General features: G+C 51.9%; 1 protein-coding gene across 11 annotated transcripts in view; it reads left to right on the top strand.

Moving 5' to 3' along the window:
• Positions 1 to 19,477, top strand: part of Tnrc6c (trinucleotide repeat containing adaptor 6C) — a 112,505-nt gene extending 93,028 nt beyond the window's left edge. For 8 of the 11 annotated variants that reach the window (XM_069992900.1, XM_069992906.1, XM_069992902.1 and 5 more), the window contains 10 exons: positions 876 to 959; positions 1,181 to 1,415; positions 2,776 to 2,943; positions 5,453 to 5,644; positions 7,488 to 7,631; positions 12,402 to 12,518; positions 14,846 to 15,040; positions 15,879 to 15,949; positions 17,953 to 18,092; positions 18,796 to 19,477. In XM_069992900.1, coding sequence (XP_069849001.1) covers positions 876 to 959; positions 1,181 to 1,415; positions 2,776 to 2,943; positions 5,453 to 5,644; positions 7,488 to 7,631; positions 12,402 to 12,518; positions 14,846 to 15,040; positions 15,879 to 15,949; positions 17,953 to 18,092; positions 18,796 to 19,156 — 1,707 coding nt within the window. In that variant the 3' untranslated portion in view covers positions 19,157 to 19,477. The remainder of the gene's footprint in view (positions 1 to 875; positions 960 to 1,180; positions 1,416 to 2,775; positions 2,944 to 5,452; positions 5,645 to 7,487; positions 7,632 to 12,401; positions 12,519 to 14,845; positions 15,041 to 15,878; positions 15,950 to 17,952; positions 18,093 to 18,795) is intronic. The other 3 variants (XM_069992905.1, XM_069992903.1, XM_069992904.1) reach the window with 1 other exon arrangement.
• The last annotated feature ends 641 nt before the right edge of the window (positions 19,478 to 20,118 follow it).

The raw sequence follows: 20,118 nt of genomic DNA, 5'->3' as shown, positions 1-20,118 counted from the left end.
TTTTCAGTAAGTAGCAGGGGACCATGGGAAGAGGTCTAGAGGGCAGCCTCCCTCGCAGCTGCACATGTCCTTGCTTTCCTGAAGGGCTCAGTGCTAGATGTGGCCTCGCCCTCCGCTGTGTCTTGACTCGTAACAGAGGAGACACACACGGGAGATGCTGCAACTAGAGCCAGCCCGTGGTTACACTACAGTCTGCCTTCACAGCAGCAGGAGACCCCTGCACCTTGGAAGGCAATAAGGAAGGGGACACCGAGCTAGGCAAGGGTTCACTTAAGCCAGGCTCACACTTGCTCATGGCAGTGCTGCCAGCCTACTGCCTCCTGACTGGGAGCAGCTGAGGGTGGAGCAGACCTGCTAGACCTTTCAGTGTGGAACAGGTTTTTGGTCCCTGTGGTGTGGAAGACACCAAGAACATGGTGAATTCTTAAGTCTTTTCCTAGAAATACTGCAGAAATGAAGTTTATTAGGCCTTAGGGCCTCTAGGGATTCGTGAAGCAAAGGCATGAGACAGGCCTGGCAGTAGAGGCATTTCTAATGGTGCCATCTCTACCTCTGTTTCCATTCTGTCTTAATGTATGCTTGCCAAAATGTCCCTAGAAATCTGTGTTGTAAGAAAACAATCCTGTGATAGCCACCAGCAGTAGCCTTTGCCCTCCCTGCACAGAGCTCTGTGGTTACCCTACCAGGTCTGGAGCGTTACCTGCTTCAGCCTCTCAGCTGCTGTAGTTCCCTGCTGCTGGCAGAGCCAAGCACGGGGCCCTAAGGGATTCAGAGCTGTTTCGTACTCTGCTTGGCAGCCTGTTGCAGTCTTCTGATGGACGCATCTGTTGTCTGAGGGGCATTTCCTTACAGTTCTGTGACTTTTCTCTCAACAGGCTTACCAACGTTTACAAATCCAGCAGCAGATGTTACAGGCCCAGCGTAATGTTTCCGGACCCATGAGACAACAGGAGCAGCAAGTAGGTGTTGCCGTACTAGCTTCTGTTGCTAGCGGTCATTTTCCCTGATAGACAGGGCCCAGCTGATGAGCTGAGAGGTTACTGACTTTTCTCCAGCTGAGTCTCCGCTTTGGGGAAGTCCTGGAGCTAGCTAGGTTTGAGTGGAGGCTAGCCCAGTGGAAAAGGAAGGCCTTGCGTATCCCCACGCACCCAGCTAAAGTGCATGTGTCTCCACCTACCAGGTTGCACGCACAATCACCAATCTGCAGCAGCAGATCCAGCAGCACCAGCGCCAGCTGGCCCAGGCCCTGCTTGTGAAGCAGCCTCCGCCTCCCCCGCCGCACCTGTCTCTGCACCCCTCTGCAGGCAAATCGGCCATGGACAGCTTCCCTCCCCACCCCCAGGCTCCCGGCCTACCTGACCTGCAGACCAAAGAGCAGCAGTCTTCACCCAACACCTTTGCTCCCTACCCTCTTGGTGAGTCTCCTGTGGGCTTATTACAAGCCATGCTGGATAGCAGGCTGCCTGGAAGTCCCTGTGTCGGCCAGTCACTGTCACTGAATGTGCAGCCCTAAACACACCAGAGCGCGAGTTTCCTGAGGCTGCTTTGCAGTGGAACAGTAGAACCGTTTCAGAGCACCCATTGCGTGACTGACACAAATACTTAAAGGCTTTTAAATTAGCACCCTTGAAGCTGGGCTTGGTGACATATGTCTGTAATACAGGCATTTGGTAAGCAGACACAGGAGTATAGAGAGTTCAAGTTCAGCTTGGACTACATGACAAGAACCTGTCTTTTGAAAGACTGGGAAGATGTACCTTAGTGATAGAGTGCTTGCCTAGTCTGCACAGGTCCACTGTTGCAACCCAGCACCATTAAAAAAAAAAGTAGGCTGGGTATCAGGGGCTTATGTTTGTAATCCTAGCTTCTCTGGAAGGTGAGAGCTGAGAATCATGGTTTGAAGCCAGCCTGAACAGGAAAGCCTGTGAGACTCTTATCTCCAATTAACCACCAAAAAGCTGGAAGCAGAGGTGTGGCTCAAGTTGTAGACCGCTAGCCTTAAGCCAGAAAGCTCAGAGACAGTGCCCAGGCCCTCCTTTTGATATTTGAATTTCTAGTCCTTGACTTAAAGTGGAGAACCAAAAGGTTCTTTCTCCTCCTCATCTCTTGGTGCCCTTTGCTGTGCTGCATGACATGCCTGTGTATGTGGGGGACAGCAGTACAGGGCGTGTGCAGTGCGGGAGCTGCCTGTCTGAGCACTTGGCAGCGCTCCCTGTCAGGTCCTCTATGTCAGCTTCAGGGCCATGGCAAAGCCCCCAGGGCAACTGCTAGCCGCACCCTTGCCCCCAAATAGTTCATTCAGCTCTTACAAGTTGTTTAGTGTGAGGCTCATAAACTCCTTCAGAGCCAACTAATTCTCTGCCTGGTGGTACCCACAAGGTACCTCAAAATCCAGAAGGAAGCCCCCCATCCCTGGCCCCGCTCTGCTCCTCAGTGGATACCACCAGGTAGCTGCATAACCGAGTTTACTCGGCAGGCAACACCGAAAGAGAATCCTGAGGTGTACTTAATGGAAGAGGATAAGCATTTCACCTTAATTAGAGAACACTGTTCCTTTCTGTTTATATACTTGTATATAACATAAATACATGCAGCCAAATATTCTGTGTGCACATACATACATAGATAGGGAAGGTACACAAAGGTCCTTTTCACCCTCTTTGAAGTTGCTGTGGAAGTTTGTGGTTGTGACTGTGCTGACATTGAGGTTGACTCCAGGGGGCTTTCAGAACCAGAGGAGGAGCAGGCCAACCCTAACGGCATCTCTGTTTCCAGCTGGACTTAACCCAAACGTGAATGTCAGCAGCATGGATATGACCAGTGGCTTGTCTGTGAAGGACCCATCTCCGTCCCAGTCACGTCTCCCCCAGTGGACACACCCCAACTCCATGGATAATTTATCCGGCGCTGCTTCTCCTCTGGATCAGAATCCTGGCAAGCATGGTGCGTCCGGGCTGCACCGCCGTGCTACAGTGCACTGCTCATCTATCCACCGATACCACTAAAGTGCAGCATACTTGTTTTGTCTGTTTCTATTTCTGTGAATCTAGCAGTGAGAGTTGAGTAAAAATATTCCAAAGTACCTAAGATCTCATTACACACAGGCCACACTTCCTGTTTGTTTTGTTTTAGTTTTTGTGGGGTTTTTTTCGCCAGTCCTGAGGCTTAAACTCAGGGCCTGGGCACTGTCCCTGAGCTTCTTTTGCTCAAGGCTAGCGCTCTACCACTTTGAGCCACAGTGCCACTTTAAGCTTTTTCTCTGTTCGTGGTACTGAGGAATCAAACCCAGGGCTTCATGCATGCTAGGCAAGCACTCTACCACAGCCCCCAGGCCACACTTCTTGAACCTCACTCAGATCTTAGCTACAAAATCAGAAATCATTGAACATGTCCTAGAACTGCAAAGAATATAGGTCATATCCTATATGTTTTACTTATATTTTTGTATTTCTCTATTTAAAAAAAAAAAGTCTGCCAGGTGATGGTTCAATCTGGTGGTTCACACCTGTAATCCCTACTCAGGAGGCTGAGAGACTGAGATCTGAGGATTGAGGTTCAAAGCCAGCCCAGACAGACAAATTTGAGTCAGCAAAAAGCCAGAGCTAGAGGTGTGGTTCAAAGGTAGAGTACAGGCCATGAGCACAAAAAGGCAATCAAGGGGCTGGGAAGGTGGCTCAGTGGTACAGTGCTTGCCTTGCATTCACGAGGCCCTGGGTTTGATTCCTCAGCACCACATAAGCAGAAAAAGCTGGAAGTGGCGCTGTGGCTCAAGTGGTAGAGTGTTAGCCTTGAGCTGAAGAGCTGACAGACAGCACTCAGGCCCAGAGTTCAGGCTCTACAACTGACCCAAAAAAAAAAAAAGCCAGTTGAGAGCACGAGGCTCTGAGTTAAAGCCTTAGTGTACCACACACGTGCATATTCACACACACTAAAAATAAGACACAAATGGAAAAGTAAATGTTTATAAAAGAGGGGAAAAAGGAAAAATGTTCAACATAAGTAATCACACTTTGTTTTTGATCAGCCATGGGGCTTGAACTCTGGGCCTGGGCAGTCCCTGTGCTCTTTAGCTCAAAGCAAGCACACTACCACTTGAGCCACAACACCATTTCTGGTTTTCTGGTGGTTAATTGGAGATAAGAGTCTCATGGCCTTTCTTGCCTGGGCTGGCTTTGAACCATGATCTTCAGATCTCAGCCTCCTGAGTAGCTAGAATTATAGGAGTACATGGCAGAAGAGAGCCTTGACTCAGGACAGACTGGTTTAGTCAATAAATGTTCTATAGTGAGAGCGGCACATGCAGGAATGGAGGGCAAGGAGTCAACAGTGAACAAAGACATCATCCCCAAAAAGGCTTTATTATGGGCAGCCTCCAGTGCTACACAGAGATTTCTAGCTAGGCAAATGGTATAGCTCAGTGGTTGAGCAATGCCCTGGGTCTGATCTTTAGTGCTACACAAAGAATGTTTGCTGGACACAGTGGCACACCAATAGTCCCAAGTAATCGGGAGGCTGAGGCAGAATGATCTCTTGAGCCCAGGAGTTGAAGACTAGCTTGACCTACATAAGACCCCGTCTTTTTGTTTTGTGCCAGTACTGGGGCTTGAACTCAGGGCCTTGTGCTCTCACTTGACTTTTTCATTTAAGGCTGTACTCTCCCCCTTGAGCCACACGCCACTTCCACTTTTCTGGTGGTTAATTGGAAGTAAGAATTTCACAGACTTTCCTACCCAGGCTGGCTTTGAACCAACCTCCTGAGTAGCTAGAATTACCGCCACTGGTGCCTGCCTCTTCTTTTTTTTTTTTTTTTTTTTTGAAGTAAATTTCCAGCTTCACAAATTAAAACCACTCTGGGATAGTTTTGGTAGCTCAGTGCAGGCTGGTTGTCTTGCATAAAACCCTGGGATTTATTCCAAGCGCTATGAAAGGAAAAGGATTATGGTATGTGATTGGTAATACTTGAGCTGCGGATGCAGCAATGGTGAAGAACTTGTCTCACCCAACACTTAAGGGGAAAACAAGTTTTGGAGCTGGCTGTCAGTGGCTCATGCCTGTAAATCCAGCTGCTCAGAAGGCCCAAGATCTGAGGATCATGGTTATGAGCCAGTTCAGGCAGATAAATCTGCCAGACTCTTATCTCCAGTTAACCAGGAAAAAAAAAATTAAAACTGGAGGCACAGTTCAAGTGGTAGAGCACCAGCTGATCAAGAGCTTGAGGCCCTGAGTTCAAGCCCTAATATCAGCACCAAAAGGAAAAGAAAAAAAATGTTTTGGTCTTCCAAGGACGACACTTGGGCTAACTGTAGCAGCCACTGGTTCTGGTTCATGAGAAGCCTTGACAGACCATGTCTCAGTTCATGTCACTCTGAACAGGATGAGGCCTTAGAAGCTGGAGGCCTTCATGGAGCCTCTGTGGGGAATGTTCATGCTGTTGCTTCTTGTCGTTGCACAGGTGCTATCCCTGGAGGTCTAAGTATCGGGCCTCCTGGTAAGTCCTCCATTGAAGACTCCTATGGCCGGTACGATTTAATCCAAAACAACGACTCGCCAGCCAGTCCTCCCGTAGCTGTTCCCCATAGCTGGTCACGTGCCAAATCTGACAGTGATAAAATCTCAAACGGCTCTAGTATCAACTGGCCCCCAGGTAAGTCCACACAGCAACACTTGTGAATAATAGCAGTGTTAACCATGTCCCACGCCTGGGAGAGATTAGTGCTGAGAGTACTGGAGTCTGCACTAAGGGCTCTGGAAGCCTATGGCTTTGGCATCAATTTGAGGTACAGTTGGCATCAAGTATTGTTCAACTGAAGGGTGAAGGTGACAGAAAGTAGGGAACAGGCTCTACATCCCACCTGGTAGAAGCATTCAGATCCTAGTGTGGTGGCTGTCATACCTGCTTCCGCTTTGTTCCAAAGAGGGAGTGATGTAATTAGAGAGCTTCTAGCTGGACCCCAGTGGCTCATACCTATAATCCTAGCTGCTCAGGAGGCTGAGAATCACCGTTCAATGCAAGCCTAGACATGAAACTCTGTTTCCAGTTAGGTAGCAAAAAGCTAGAAATGGAGCTATGGCTCAAATGATAGCACACTTGGATAAAATAGCTAAAAGGTAGCACCTAGGCCCTGAGCTCAAGCTTTAGTGTCAAAACACACACACACACACACACTCTCTCTCTCTCTCTCTCTCTCTCTCTCTCTCTCTCTCTCTCTCTCTCTCTCTCTCTCTCTCTCTCTCTCTCTCTCTCTCTCTCTCTCTCTCTCTCTCTCTCTCCTAAAATGTGCCTGCCTGAGGGCTGGGAAGGTGGCTCAGTGGTAGAGCGGTTGCCTTGCATGCCTGAGGCCCTTGGTTCGATTCCTCAGCACCACATAAGCAGAAAAAGCTGGCAGTGGCTCAAGTGGTAGAGCTGAAGAGCTGAGGGGCAGCGCCCAGGCCCAGAGTTCAGGCCCCATGACTGGACCCAAACAAATAAAAAATAAAATAAAAATAAATAAAAAACATAAAATAAAATGTGCCTGCCTGGAGTTAATTATCAGATTAATCTTTTTTAATTTACATAAGCAGGAAATTTGGTTTTTTTTTTTTTTTTCCAGTCCTGGGATTGAACTCAGGTCCTGGGCACTGTTCCTGAGCTTCTTTTTTTGTTTGTTTGTTTGTTTGTTTTTTGGTTTTTGGTTTTTGGGTTTTTTTTTGCCGGTCATGGGGCCTGAACTCTGGGTCTGGGCGCTGTCCCTCAGCTCTTCAGCTCAAGGCTAGCTCTCTACCACTGGAGCCACAGCGCCACTTCCGGCTTTTTCTGTTTATGTGGTGCTGAGGAATCAAACCCAGGGCTTCATGCTTGCAAGGCATGCACTCTACCGCTGAGCTATCTTCCCAGCCCCTTCTTTTTTTTTTTTTTTTGTCGGTCGTGGGGCTTGAACTCTGGGCCTGGGCGCTGTCCCTAAGCTCTTCAGCTCAAGGCGAGTGCTCTACCACTTGAGCCACAGCGCCACTTCCGGTTTTCTGGTGGTTTATTGGAGATAGGAGTCTCACGGTCTCTCCTGCCCGGGCTGGCTTTGAACCGCGATCCTCAGATCTCAGCCTCCTGAGTAGCTAGGATTACAGGCGTGAGCCACCAGCACCCGGCTCCTGAGCTTCTTTTGCTCAAGGAAATGTCATGGAACCAAGTGCTGGTAACTCATACTTGTAATCATAGGTTACAGAAGACAGGGATCTGAGGATTGCAATTCAAAGCCAGCCTGGGCAGAAAAGTCTGGGAGACTCTCATTTCCAGTTAACCAGCATAAAGCTGCACAGCAAGTAACTGTCAGCCATGAGGGGAAAAAGTTGAGCAAATGTAGAAGGCCCTGAGTTCAACCCCTAGTCCTATGATTGATAGATAGATAGATAGATAGATAGATAGATAGATAGATAGATAGATACGTGATAGAATATCATAAGGCAATGTGATGGTGTTTCAGTATGCACCTTGTTTTGATTTCCACAAACAGAATTTCACCCTGGAGTTCCGTGGAAAGGGCTTCAGAATATCGATCCTGAGAATGACCCTGATGTCACTCCTGGCAGTGTCCCTACCGGGCCTACCATCAACACCACCATCCAGGATGTCAACCGCTACCTCCTAAAGAGTGGAGGTGAGGAGAGGCTGCTCTGCCTTTTGGAGGGGGGAGGAAGGGGAGCAGTTCTCCAGGCTCCTGCAGAGGGGCTGGCACTGGCATGGTAGGAATGATCTTCAGACACAGTTGGCAGGGGCCTTGTCTCTACAGACAAGAGACACGGTGGTCTATGAGTGTGTGGAAGGTGGAGAATAGCTCTGGGCACTTTTGTGCTTCATTTATGTACTTTGAAGCATAGATTTTGGAGCTTTTCCAGTTGTGGATATTCGCATGGCCTCTTCCAGTTGAACACCCAAAATGTGCCAGCATGAAGTCAGAAAGTCTTCTTGATTTGATTGTTAGATAGCAATGCTCAACCCATATATCATTTTGTATCATTCTTAAGCATTACATTGTAGCATCGCCATATTAACCTTAGCTTTATGTTTTATTTTATTGTTGTCGGTTATAGGGCTTGAACTCTGGGTCTGGGTGCTGTCTCTGAACTTCTTTGTGCTCAAGGCTAGTGCTCTACCACTTGAACCACAGCACTGATTCCTAACCTTAGCTTTTTAATGAAAAGATTTCCATTTGAAATTCCTTCAAACTAAAAAGCAATTGTCCCTGTGTTTACTCATCCATCTGATCTGTTTTTCCTTTCCACAAAGAGTCTGTCCAGGGCTTCTTTCTAGCACACATCTTGGTACACACATCCTCTGTCAGAGTTCAGGATGCTCACGAAGTGGTGGGCGGAGCTTTGTGGCTAGACAGCCCTGCACAGAACTCGGCTCCACCGGCTCCTGGCCAGCACAGTGCATGGAAGAGTTATCTCCAGTGATTTGAGGACAGAAGTAGAGTGAGATGTCCAGGGGTCCTTGTCACTCCTGAAGGCCACGCATAGTTCTAGAAATCTGGATTTATGTTTCTACTAAGAACATGAGGCTGGGAAGGTGGCTCAGTGCTAGAGCGCTTGCCTTGCATGTCTGAGGCCCTGGGTTCGATTCCTCAGCACCACATACGCAAAAGAAAAAGCATGATGATTTTGGGGCTGGGAAGGTGGCTCAGTGGTAGAGTGCTTGCCTTGCATGCCTGAGGCCCTGGGTTCGATTCCTCAGCACCACATAAGCAAAAAGAAAAAAGCCAGAAGTGGCACTGTGGCTTGAGCTAGCCTTGAGCTGAAGAGCTGAGGGACAGCGCCCAGGCCCAGAGTTCAGGCCCCACGACTGGACCAAAAAAAAAAAAAAAAAAGAACATGACCTGCAGGGGTCAGGTGTTTGCCCTTCCAGTTCCTAAAAACAGGCAGTTTCTGAACATGTCTGGTATCGACGGAGGCCTACCTAAGTACAGATGGCCCTTCCTCTGACACTGCATTTCTTGGGTGATGCAGCTGCTTTTTGGGCATTCCAAGTGCCCCTGCTGTTAGGAACAAAAATGAGACACAGAAACAGAAGCCTGAGGGAGGTGGCAGGGACAGAGTAACGCAAACGCTAAAACTAAGAGACCCAGCCCTCATGCTTGTCACCCGTGACCATCGCTGAACAGAATCATGGAGACCTGCGGTCAGGGTTCTGCTGACACAAGCGTTAGGAGCAGTGGGGAGAAGTGAGGCTCTGAGCACATCTCTGATGGAGTGACCGCGGGTCCGTGGACCCCTGGCAGCCTGGGAACAGGCAGAGAAACATACAAACTCTGGAAAGCTGAGCAGTTATCTTCTAGTTCTGTACTTGCTCAATAATGGAGATGGCCCTCTGGCACAACAGAATGTAAGCCCAAGAAACAGGCAGAGTAGCTCAAGTGGTAGAGCACCTGAGGCCCTGCATTCCAAACTCAGTACCAGTAAAGAAAGAAAAATGCTGGCACAGTGGCTTAGGCCTGTAATCCTGGCTGCTTGAGAGGTGGATATCCAGGGATTACACTTCCAGTTCAAGGACAGCTGAGGCAAAAAGAAGTACGTGAGATTCCATCTCAACTAATGACTGGTCACAGTGGTGGATGACTATGAGCCCAGCTACTGGGAAAACATAAAGGAAGACTGTAGCCCAGATGTAAGGTGAGAAACTCTACCTCAAAAATAACCAAGGAGACTAGAGGCATCTCCAGTGGGCAATCAAGAGGTTCTGAGTTCAGTCCTCCAAGAGAGGAAAGGAAAGGGAAAGGAGACATCAGTCATCAAGATAAGCAATTGAAACCCAGTCTGTCATTGAAGAAATCAGCCAGCATCATGTCAAGTGACTGGGAGCTCTGCTGCACGTGCTACAGCCTGGGCGGACTGGCACGGCTCCAGGTGTGTCCTGTGGTCATATCTTCTCACCAAGTCTCTAGCTCAGTCCCTGGGGAGCCCTGAGCCTATGTTCTGGGACCCTCGGGGCTGTGTAGGGATTGTATCAGGGTTTGTCACTGACAGTGGGTAATAGAGCAGTTGGGTCCTAGATGTTGAAGGCCACAAAGTGCCTCCTCTGTCACCCAGAGTGACACAGCAAGAGTGACTCACCACTGCATGCCACTGGCCCACTGCCAGCCACAGCGCTGCACCTCTGCACCTAGCAGCCAGGTGGCTCTACTGGAGGCCCTGGACCCAGCTCAACTCCCAGCCACTAAGGCCATTGTGTCACTGAGTGATCAGCTTGATCTGAAGTGCAGAGATGAAGAAAGACAGTGAGGAATACCCACAGTTCTCTTGACAGTGGCTTGCTTTACATCTGTTTACTGTGGAATTTTCTGTTTTTAATTGAGTATGTTGGCTCTGGGCTAATGGTGGCTCAGTGGTAGAGCGCTTGCCCTGCATGCGTGAGTCCCTGGGTTCAATTCCTCAGCACCACATAAGCAAAAAGAAAAAAGCCGGAAGTGGTGCTGTGGCTCAAGTGGTAGAGCGCTAGCCTTGAGCTAAAGAGCTGAGGGACAGCGCCCAGGCCCAGAGTTCAGGCCCTACAACTGACCAAAAAAAAAAAAAAAAATTCATACCAGGCCGAGCATGGTGACTCACATCTGTAATCCTAACTACTTGAGAGGCTGAGATAAGGAAGATGAAGGTTCTACACCAGTCCAGCATGCCTCCCAGACCCCCTTCCCGACCCATGGCTCAGTGACAGGCGCCTTCTAGCATTGTGGGAGGCTGAGGTCAGAAGCACTGCAGTTCTGGGGCATCCTGGGCAGAAAAATTCACAACTCCATCTCAACAGAAGCAACGCGTGACGGTACATGTATGCCATCCCAGCTACAGTGAGAAGCATAACTATGTAGATGACTTTCCAGGCAAGTGCCCAGGCAGGAAACAAGACCTTATCTCAAAAATAACCAACACAGGGGCTGGGAAGGTGGCTCAGTGGTAGAGCGCTTGCCTTGCATGCCTGAGGCCCTGGGTTCGATTCCTCAGCACCACATAAGCAAAAAGAAAAAAGCCGGAAGTGGCACTGTGGCTCAAGTGGTAGAGCGCTAGCCTTGAGCTGAAGATCTGAGGGACAGCACCCAGGACCAGAGTTCAGGCTCCACGACTGGACCCAAAAAAAAAAAAAACAAAAAAAACAAAAAAAACCAACACACACACAAAAAAAAGCAAAGAAAGAAAATCTGGGTGCATAGCTCATTGGTAGAGTGCCCGGGAGAAAGTGTCTCCATCAGCCCAGTCTTGCTAGATGCTACTTCAGATTGAACCTGAGAAGCGAGTGCCCAGGAGGAGCACGGTGGAGGCTGCTGTGCAGCGTCTGTTATGGTCTGGAAGGGAAACTGCTTCTGTGAACAAGATTTCACTCTGCTATTAATCGTTAACAAGGAAACAACGGGGCTGGGAAGGTGGCTCAGTGGTAGAGCACTTGCCTTGCATGCCTGAGGCCCTGGGTTCGATTCCTCAGCACCACATAAGCAAAAGGAAACACCACCCAGGGCCAGCGGAGCATGCCTGGGATCTTGTGTACTGACAGTGGTATCGTGGGGTAAATGAGAGAAAGGCAGCTGAGGCTTGAGGCTGTCGGGGAAGCCTCCGGGCTTTTAAATTGAAGCCATGTGGTGTTCTGATAGGGGCTAGCCCTGGGGGGGCGGGGGTGAGGTGCTGTGGTCATGGGCAGCCAGCAGCCAGGAGGCCACTGCATGCCTGCCAGGCACCACCCAGAGCTGCAGATGGTGTGTGTAGTAGTGAGCTAGACAGCCCAGCTGTGCGCATGTCCCAAGTTAGAAGCTCTGGTGCCCTGCTTCTGACCAGACTGTCACCTCTCCTCCACTCGATGTGCCACAGCAGCTTAGTGTCTTTCGGGCGTGTGAGAGAGTGACAGGCCAGGGCCAGCCGGGCCTCATGGGCAGGGCTGGGGCACAGGACGGGAGGCCTGAGCTCCCACACCCAGCACGTGGAGGCAGGCCTACACTACTGCTTTGCCTCGCAAGAGCACTCTCGGTGCCGTGCTAAACTCACATTGAAAAACTTGACACATCCTGTGGCTATGTAAGGATGAGGGAGGTTGCCCTTTGTTTGCATTTTTATCCTTCTTGGAAAGGTAAGTCACCGTGGTCCTTCAGCTGTGTTAGACCAGCCAATGGCAATCCTCTCCCCTCCCCCGGTGACTTAACTTGGCATTAGCCAGTGCCTGCCCTGTGCCACCTCAGCCCGCTGGAATTTCTAGAAGATCCGGTGCAGGCCTCTCTGACGGGCTGCAGGACTCAGACCAAGGGGACTCCTACTTCCTCCCCATGCCACAGCTCTGTCCAGGCTTCCCCAGCAGCGGCTGCTCAGGAAGAGGCGGGCGTGCCAAGCCCCTCACTCTAAGAGCTGCTCACCACACGCCTGCTGCCCCTCTCTTAGTGCCGTGTTTGGTTCTGCAGGGTCCTCCCCACCATGCTCTCAGAACGCCGCGCTGCCTTCCTCCAGTGCCTGGCCGCTCAGTGCCTCCGGCTGCAGCGGCTCGTTGAGCAGCATTGCGCCCGCGCCCAGCGCTGCAGGTATGGTCGGGCCTCCTCGTGCAGGTAGCGTTTTCTTTCTTTCCCCAAGCAATCATAGGCCCAGCTTTTCCTGCCAGTCCCTGAGCCCTGTTGTCAGCTGGAAGGCTGTGAGGTGAGGTGCTGAGTGGGGGCCTTGCCAGCACAGCTGCTGGACCCTTGCAGCCTGGAGGTAAATCTCCTCACGCCATGTGCAGACCTAGCTGGAAGACAGTGAGTTTGTGAGACTTTAGCCTGGAACTTGCTGTTACCTGAGCATGCCGTCGGGGCAGAGGCCGGCAGATCCCCTTGCCCACCGGCAGCACCCCCGGGGTACCACGTTCCACTCCTCGGGTCAGTGTGGTACCGGATGCACCTGTACCCCTGCAGACCACACAAGTTCTTCAGACTCGGGACACTTGTCATAAAAACTCCAGAGGAGCAGCACCAGTGGCTCACACCTATCTATAATCCTAGTTGCTCAGGAGGCTAAGATCTGAGGATCACAGTTCAAAGCCAGCCTGGTCAGGAAAGTAATCACCAGCTGTGGCACTGTCCCTGAGCAAAAGTGCTCAGGGACAGTGCCCAGGCCCTGAGTTCAAATCCCATGACTTGACACAACAACGAAACTCCAGAGATGCCCGGCATAGTAGTTACATGTCCTGTTACTCAGGAGGCTGAGACAGGAGGATCACAAGCTCACTGACTGATAGACTCAAGGCCAGTCTGGCTTACACAGTGAAACCCATTCTCAACCCAAAGGCTGAGGACAGGGCTCAGTGGCACAGGGTTTTCCCAGTATGTGCAAGGCCCTGGGTTTGGTCCCCAGCACCCAAAAAAAAAAAAAGGTCCAAAGGAATTTGAGTCTGAAACTCTTAAGGACATGACGTGAGCATACACACAAGCACGCAGCTCACCTGTGAAGCCTTCTCTTCCCATCCATGTGCTTTTAAGCCAGTGTGCTGCCCTGAGCTACACCTAAGTTGTATCCAAGTATTCTCTTCTTAAGAAGTCTCGTCATGCCAGGACAGCTTTGATGTTGTTTATAGCGTGGTGCTAAAGAAGGAATGAGACGGATTATTTTCTTTCTAGCCATTGATGCCCTTTCCAAATCCAGTGCTCGTTCACTGAGCTGCATCCCTTCCCAGCCAAGCTCTGTGCCACCACTGTTCTGTCCTGCAGGGGACTGAGAATAGATGGGGTGGTGGTTATAATTAGGGTTTTGGTTGTTTTTTTTCCCCTAATACAGTGCATCTGCTGCCAGTTAGTACACTCAGCTGCATTCATGTGGGGTATGGTGGGCAGGGGCATCTCTAGAACCGTTGGCAATTACAGTGGCTGCTGGAGAGGGTGCTTGTGTAGAAGGACACTGCTCTGATCTGTACTGCCTGTGATCAGAACTGCCCTGCTGAGCTGGGCTGAAGATGGAGCTTCTTGACCAAGTGCCAGTGGTTCACACTTAGACTCCTACCCATCGAAGAGGGGGAGATGGCAAAGCTTGTGGTTTGAGGCCAGCTAGGCAGAAAAGTGTGAGACACCCCTCCTAACCAATAGCAGAGCATGATGGTATGCTAGCCACCCAGTTACTTGGGAGTCTGAGATTGGGAGAATTGTAGTTTGAAGCCAGCCAGGGCAAAAACCTTAGTTAGACTCCCATCTCAACCAGTACCTGAACTCCATAGCTGATACCTGTCATCCTAGCTATGCGGAAGGCCATCTCAACCAGTACCTGAACTCCATAGCTGATACCTGTTATCCTAGCTATGCGGAAGGCAGAGATAAGAAAGATTGCACTTCCAGGCCAGCCCTGGCAGAAGAGAGATCCTATCTCAGAGAATAACCGGAGCAAAAAGGCTGGAGATGTGGGTTGAATGGTGGAGTCCCTACCTGGTTAGTGTGGGGCCCTGAGTTCAAACCCCAGTGCCACCAACAAAAAAAAATAAGATTAAACGTCAAAGCTTGTTTTCTTATGACAAAGTTTACCTGTTTGAGGATGCATCAGAAGCACTGGCATGGCCTGTGCTAGATGTACAGACTGCATCTTTGAGCAGAAATTAAAGAGAATGTGGCTGGGCACAGTGGTACACACCTCTAGTTTCAGCTTCTCGGGAGGATTGCCTGAGCCCTGCATTTTGAAGCCAGCCTGTGCAACACAGTCTCTGTAAAACCCAAAAAGGAAAGAAAAGGAATCACAAAAACACGGAGTGCACTGTGGGCCTCCCTTTGGGTCACTTTGCTGGTGTTTTTCCTCCAGTCCGTGATGTTGGAGGCATCTGCTGCCCCGCCCAGGGCCAGCGGCCCCTCCGCCCAGGTTGCAGATGCACATGTTCTTTCCATTGTCTGTCTTCTAGGTAAGCTGTCGGACATTAAGTCAACCTGGTCCTCTGGCCCAGCCTCCCACACGCAAGCTTCCCTGTCTCACGAGCTGTGGAAGGTGCCCAGAAACACTACTGCACCTACCAGGCCCCCTCCAGGGTTAGCTAATCCCAAGCCTTCCTCCACCTGGGGTGCCAGCCCCCTCGGCTGGACCAGCTCCTACTCCTCGGGTAAGTTCTTCCTCCTGTCTTGCCATGGGCACAGGACCCTCCAAGCTGCTGAGGCTCGGCCCTCGGGGCAGATGTTCATTGCCCAAAGTGAGGAAGGGATGAGACCACTAATCTTAGGCTGGGTCTCCCCATTTTATCACTAGCTGACCCCTTCTTCTACCACACGAAAGCACACAGCAGCTCCTGCCTGTCAGCAGCTCCCTGGACTGGCGGGGCCTTGGCTGAGCTAGCCAGAGCCGGCGGGTTCAGCCCTGGGCGTGCGCTGGGTCCCAGAGGCTCTGCTCTGGGCCAGGGGATTGCTGCCACGCGCAATCTGCCCCCCTCAGCCAACGCAGGGCCTTGTTTCTCTTGTCTTTGCTTCCCCACAAGATTCTATCGGAGCGTCAGGGCTTTCCAGGCCAGTAAGTAACTCAGCCCGGCAGCCTGCAGAGAACGCTGTTGTGCTGCCGCAGCCCTGTGGGCTAACGTGAGGGAGAAAAGCCAGGCACTGAGGACTTAGGGCACTGAAGGCTTCACAGAGCTACAGGTAGAACATTCTAGAACAACACTTGTTTCATGAGCAAGCAGAAGTGTAGTCCTTTGATTCTGAATGGGGGTGAGACAGGCTGCGGTAGAGACCAGAACTTTCCCAGTGGCCCATGCCTGTCCCGTTCCGCCTACCCCTCGAGGCACAGCTGGGTCGTCCTGGGCTGAGGCGGGGTCCCCAGGCCACGGTAGAGCCTGTGGGCACCGTGAGGTCTGGGTCTGTCAGAGATGCTGGGGTTAGACAGCAGGAACATGGCTCCTGGCTCCCATAGGGCCTGTCAACTCAGTTCCTGTCCTCTGGGCCTTCACACAGGTTCTGCTTGGAGTACTGACACCTCAGGAAGAACAAGCAGCTGGCTCGTCCTGCGCAACCTCACACCCCAGGTACAGCACCGGCGAGGCGGGAGAAGGGCGCTGTGGCGCCCCCAAGGCACTGGATGTGGCCCGGAAGGTGCTGCTCCGCCCCTGGAGCAGATGCCTGTCCTGGGGCCTGTTCAGGGCCCACAAACATTGGATTTGTGAGTTACAGAATAGAGTGCAGGCAGCAAGAAGCAGACATCGCCAAGGAACTTGGCCTGTTCTCAGTTGTTCATTTACCCTGAAAAAAATTACCTTTGTAAACAGAATTGCCTACGATATAATTGTCCATTCAAGAGAGACGTGGAGCTGGGCGTCCTGTGGCTCCCGCCGTAGCCCTAGTTACGTGGAAGGTGAGACTGCAGCTAGTTACATGGAAGGTGAGACTGCAGCTAGTTACGTGGAAGGTGAGACTGCAGCTAGTTACGTGGAAGGTGAGACTGCAGCTAGTTACGTGGAAGGTGAGACTGCAGCTAGTTACGTGGAAGGTGAGACTGCAGCTAGTTACGTGGAAGGTGAGACTGCAGCTAGTTACGTGGAAGGTGAGATCGCAGCTAGGTACGTGGAAGGTGAGATCGCAGCTAGGTACGTGGAAGGTGAGATCGCAGCTAGGTACGTGGAAGGTGAGATCGCAGCTAGTTACATACGTGGAAGGTGAGATTGCAGCTAGTTAACATGTGGAAGGTGAGATCGCAGCTAGGTACGTGGAAGGTGAGATCGCAGCTAGGTACGTGGAAGGTGAGATTGCAGGATCATATGGCCAGGCCAGCCTGGCAAAAAAAAAAGCCCATGGGACTCCATCAAGGAAGAAGCTGGGTAGGCAATACATGCCTGTCATCCCAGCTACGATGGAGCTCCTAGAATAGGCAGATTGAGATCCAGGCACGAGCCTGGGCAGGATGTGAGACCTTAATCTCAAACATAACCAGTGAAAACTAGGGCTGGAGGCATGCCTCCACCAGCATAGAATGCATGAGGCCATGAGTTCAAATCTCCAGTGTTGCCAAAGAATCTGTGTGGTTCAGTAAAGCACCTTCCTAGCAAATTCAAAGGGCCCAGAATTTAAAAAAAAAAAATGCTTCAGAATCAGATGATAATGCTTTATGCCTATAACCCAGGCGATGGTGGTTATGCCTGTAATCCAGGCTCTTTGGAGGGAGAGACTGGGAAGATCACTGTTCAGGGCCAACCCAGCAGGGAGAACGTTGGCAAGACCCCATCTCAACCAAGAGCTGAGTGTGGTGTTGTGGATAGTAGAAGGATCACAGTTCCAAAAAGATCACAAGACCCCCCCCCCCATCTCAACAGCAACAGAGAGTATGGTGGTGTGTGCCTCTCGTTCCTGCTGCATGCAGCAGGAAGCATATATAGAATCATAGTCCAGCCTGAATGAAATACAAGACCCTAGCTCAAAAATAACTAGAGCTACATTGCTAGGTGGGAAGGGGCTGAGCTAAGGAGAGTGAAAGACAGTGAAAGAGAGTGAAAGACTGATTGACAGTCTACAGGTATGAAAATAGAGTGAAACTACTGGAGTTGTGTTGGGGGTAACAGGAGGCTGATGAAATGCATTGTATGCATGCAGAGAAATGCCTCCAAGGGCCCCCCTGTGCCATATGCTAAAAAAGAAACAGTAAAGAGCCAAAAGGGCCGGAGTCCCTGTCTCCAAGCATGAGACCCTAACTTCAGACCCTAGTACCTTGAGAAAACAATGACTTGGCTGTTCCCCTTACACTACCACAGGCCAGGGGCCGTCCGCAAGGCCTCAGGCCCAGTGCCCTGTGCAAACCACGGGCGCCATGGAACAAGCTCCAGCCGGGGGGAGCAGAGCAAGAACTGGAGCCTTGCCCTTCCTCCACCTGATTCTGACTCGTGACGGGACCGAAGGATCCCCACTAGGTGTGCGCCTGGCCCCAGACAGCCACTGGAGATGAGTGCGCATGCACCGGCGTTCCCTGCCCACGCAGGCGCAGTGTGTTGGGGTGCGGTGGTGGAGAGCTCAGGAAGGCGGTGCCTGTGCTTCCCCCCAGATCGACGGCTCCACCCTGCGGACGCTGTGCCTGCAGCACGGGCCCCTGGTCACATTCCACCTGAACCTCACGCAAGGCAATGCCGTGGTCCGCTACAGCTCCAAGGAGGAGGCCGCCAAGGCCCAGAAGTCCCTGCACATGTGAGTTCTCAGCCGCCCCCGAGGGCGGGGGCTCGAGGCCTCCGGCCAGGCACCCCAGCTGCTAGAGGTGCGTCACCTGGCGGTCTGGAGACTCGGCTTGTAAGCACCAGGCAGGCATGTTGAGTTCCCTTAATGTCTCCTCTCCGGGACACTTGTCTCCAGCGCAGCCGCTTCCCAGGCCCGGGGCTGGGACTGAGCATCCGAACGAGCGTGCGGAGCTCATCCTCCATGAGTGTGCTGTTTCCATGGCGGCTCCCTCCTTAGGAGAAGCTCCCCAGCGCACCCGGGGCCATCTGTGACCAAAACAAGAGCCCCCCACCCACCCCCAATAGCACGGAGAGACACGCCCCATGTGACCGGCAAGGTTGGGCGAAGGGGCCACACCGGTGAAGTGGGCCTGCCCTTGAGCCGGCACGAGACCAGGACATGAACTCCCCCACAAACCCACCCCGCTCCCGTGTTTAGCCCAGGAGACAGGCTACTCTGCCGCTGAACCATCCCCCATCTTAGTGGTGCACTGAAGCACGCACCCCACACCCCCACACCGAGCCTGTCAGAGTGGGCGCCTGCCCCAGCCCAGCCACAGCCCAGCCGCAGGGCGTGTGTGGGGAGCCGCAGCTTATGGCCCTTGGCTTCCTTTTCATGGTGGCAGTGCCTCGGACTAGGGCTCGCTCGCCTGACCCCCGTGACCTCTGTGTTGCAGGTGTGTGCTGGGGAACACCACTATCTTGGCCGAGTTCGCCAGTGAAGAGGAAGTGAATCGGTTCCTGGCCCAGGGCCAGGCCCTGCCGCCCACCTCCAGCTGGCAGCCGAGCGGCGGGAGTGGCCAGTCAAGGCTGGGCGCCTCGGGCAGTACCCACAGCCTGGTGCGCGGCGACACTGCCCACTGGAACACCCCGTGCCTGGGTGGCAAAGGGAGCAGTGACCTGCTCTGGGGTGGGGTGCCCCAGTATTCCAGCAGCCTGTGGGGGCCGCCTAGCACTGACGACGGCAGGGTGATCGGCAGCCCCACCCCGCTGAACACGCTGCTGCCTGGGGACCTGCTCAGCGGGGAGTCCATCTAGGGTGCCAGGAGGAGAGCTGGGCCTGCCGGCCCACCAGTGAGCAGGAACGCAGCCCTGCCAGCCCGGCACCATGGCCCTGGGGTGGCCACGCCGCCTCTTTCCAGTACCTCTGTCCAGTTGTGAAGACGCCATGGCCGCGGCCTGAGAACTGTGGGAACAGTGGCCGCCGGCCCGCAGGACGCTCCTCGTAGCTTTTGATTTTGTGTCGTCTCACGTTCGTACAGTGTGTTGTCATTTTGAGTTTTAAGTATAAAAGCTGCTTAGAATAGTTCTATCATGAAGGGCACTTTTCAGATTGTGGGCTGGAAAGGGTTATTTTATCATGGGGGCGGGCGGGAGGGAGGGAGGGAGGGAGAGAGGGACGCGAAGCCTATTTAAAGTGAGCCTGTGATGATTATGCACATTACCAGAGGTGGAGGGGCGGGGCGGGGCGGCAGCTGTGGCTCGGGGGGCGGAGCTGAGCGGCACGGGCAGGCACCGCCTGCCATCTCCTCCCGGTCCCTGGATCCGCCTATGCACATTGCCCTTGTTCCACGACCCTTGTTCCATGACCCTTGTTCCATTACTTTTTCATGTCATTTTTTTATCCCAAAAAATATTTTTTAAAAGTTAAAAAAAAAGACATATCAAACATGCAAATACTTGAATCCAGCAGGCCAATAATGAAATGTGAACACTTTCTAAGTCTAATTCTACACTTCCAGGTTGACAACAGTACACAGAAACAGGCTCTAGGAAAAGTTTCTAAGCTCATAGCCTATGTGTGCGTGCGTGCGTGTGTGCGCATGTGTATGTGTGTGTGCGTGAAACTGCATGTCTGTGCGTGCTTCTGCACGGTATGCGGTTCCTGTGTGCGTGTTGACAGTGTGTGAGGGATTCATCTGGGTTCTTCTCCTACTCAGTATATGCTTTTTTTGGCGCATTGGTCAACTGTCTGTTGTTGTTGTTGTTGTTATTGTTAT

The sequence above is a fragment of the Dipodomys merriami genome, unplaced genomic scaffold (genome assembly GCF_024711535.1).
Source record: "Dipodomys merriami isolate MVZ:Mamm:240054 unplaced genomic scaffold, mDipMer1.0.p SCAF_42, whole genome shotgun sequence".
In the NCBI taxonomy this organism is placed as follows: domain Eukaryota; kingdom Metazoa; phylum Chordata; class Mammalia; order Rodentia; family Heteromyidae; genus Dipodomys; species Dipodomys merriami.
Note: the sequence above shows the minus strand (reverse complement) of the source record. Positions and strands in the feature narration are given on the sequence as shown.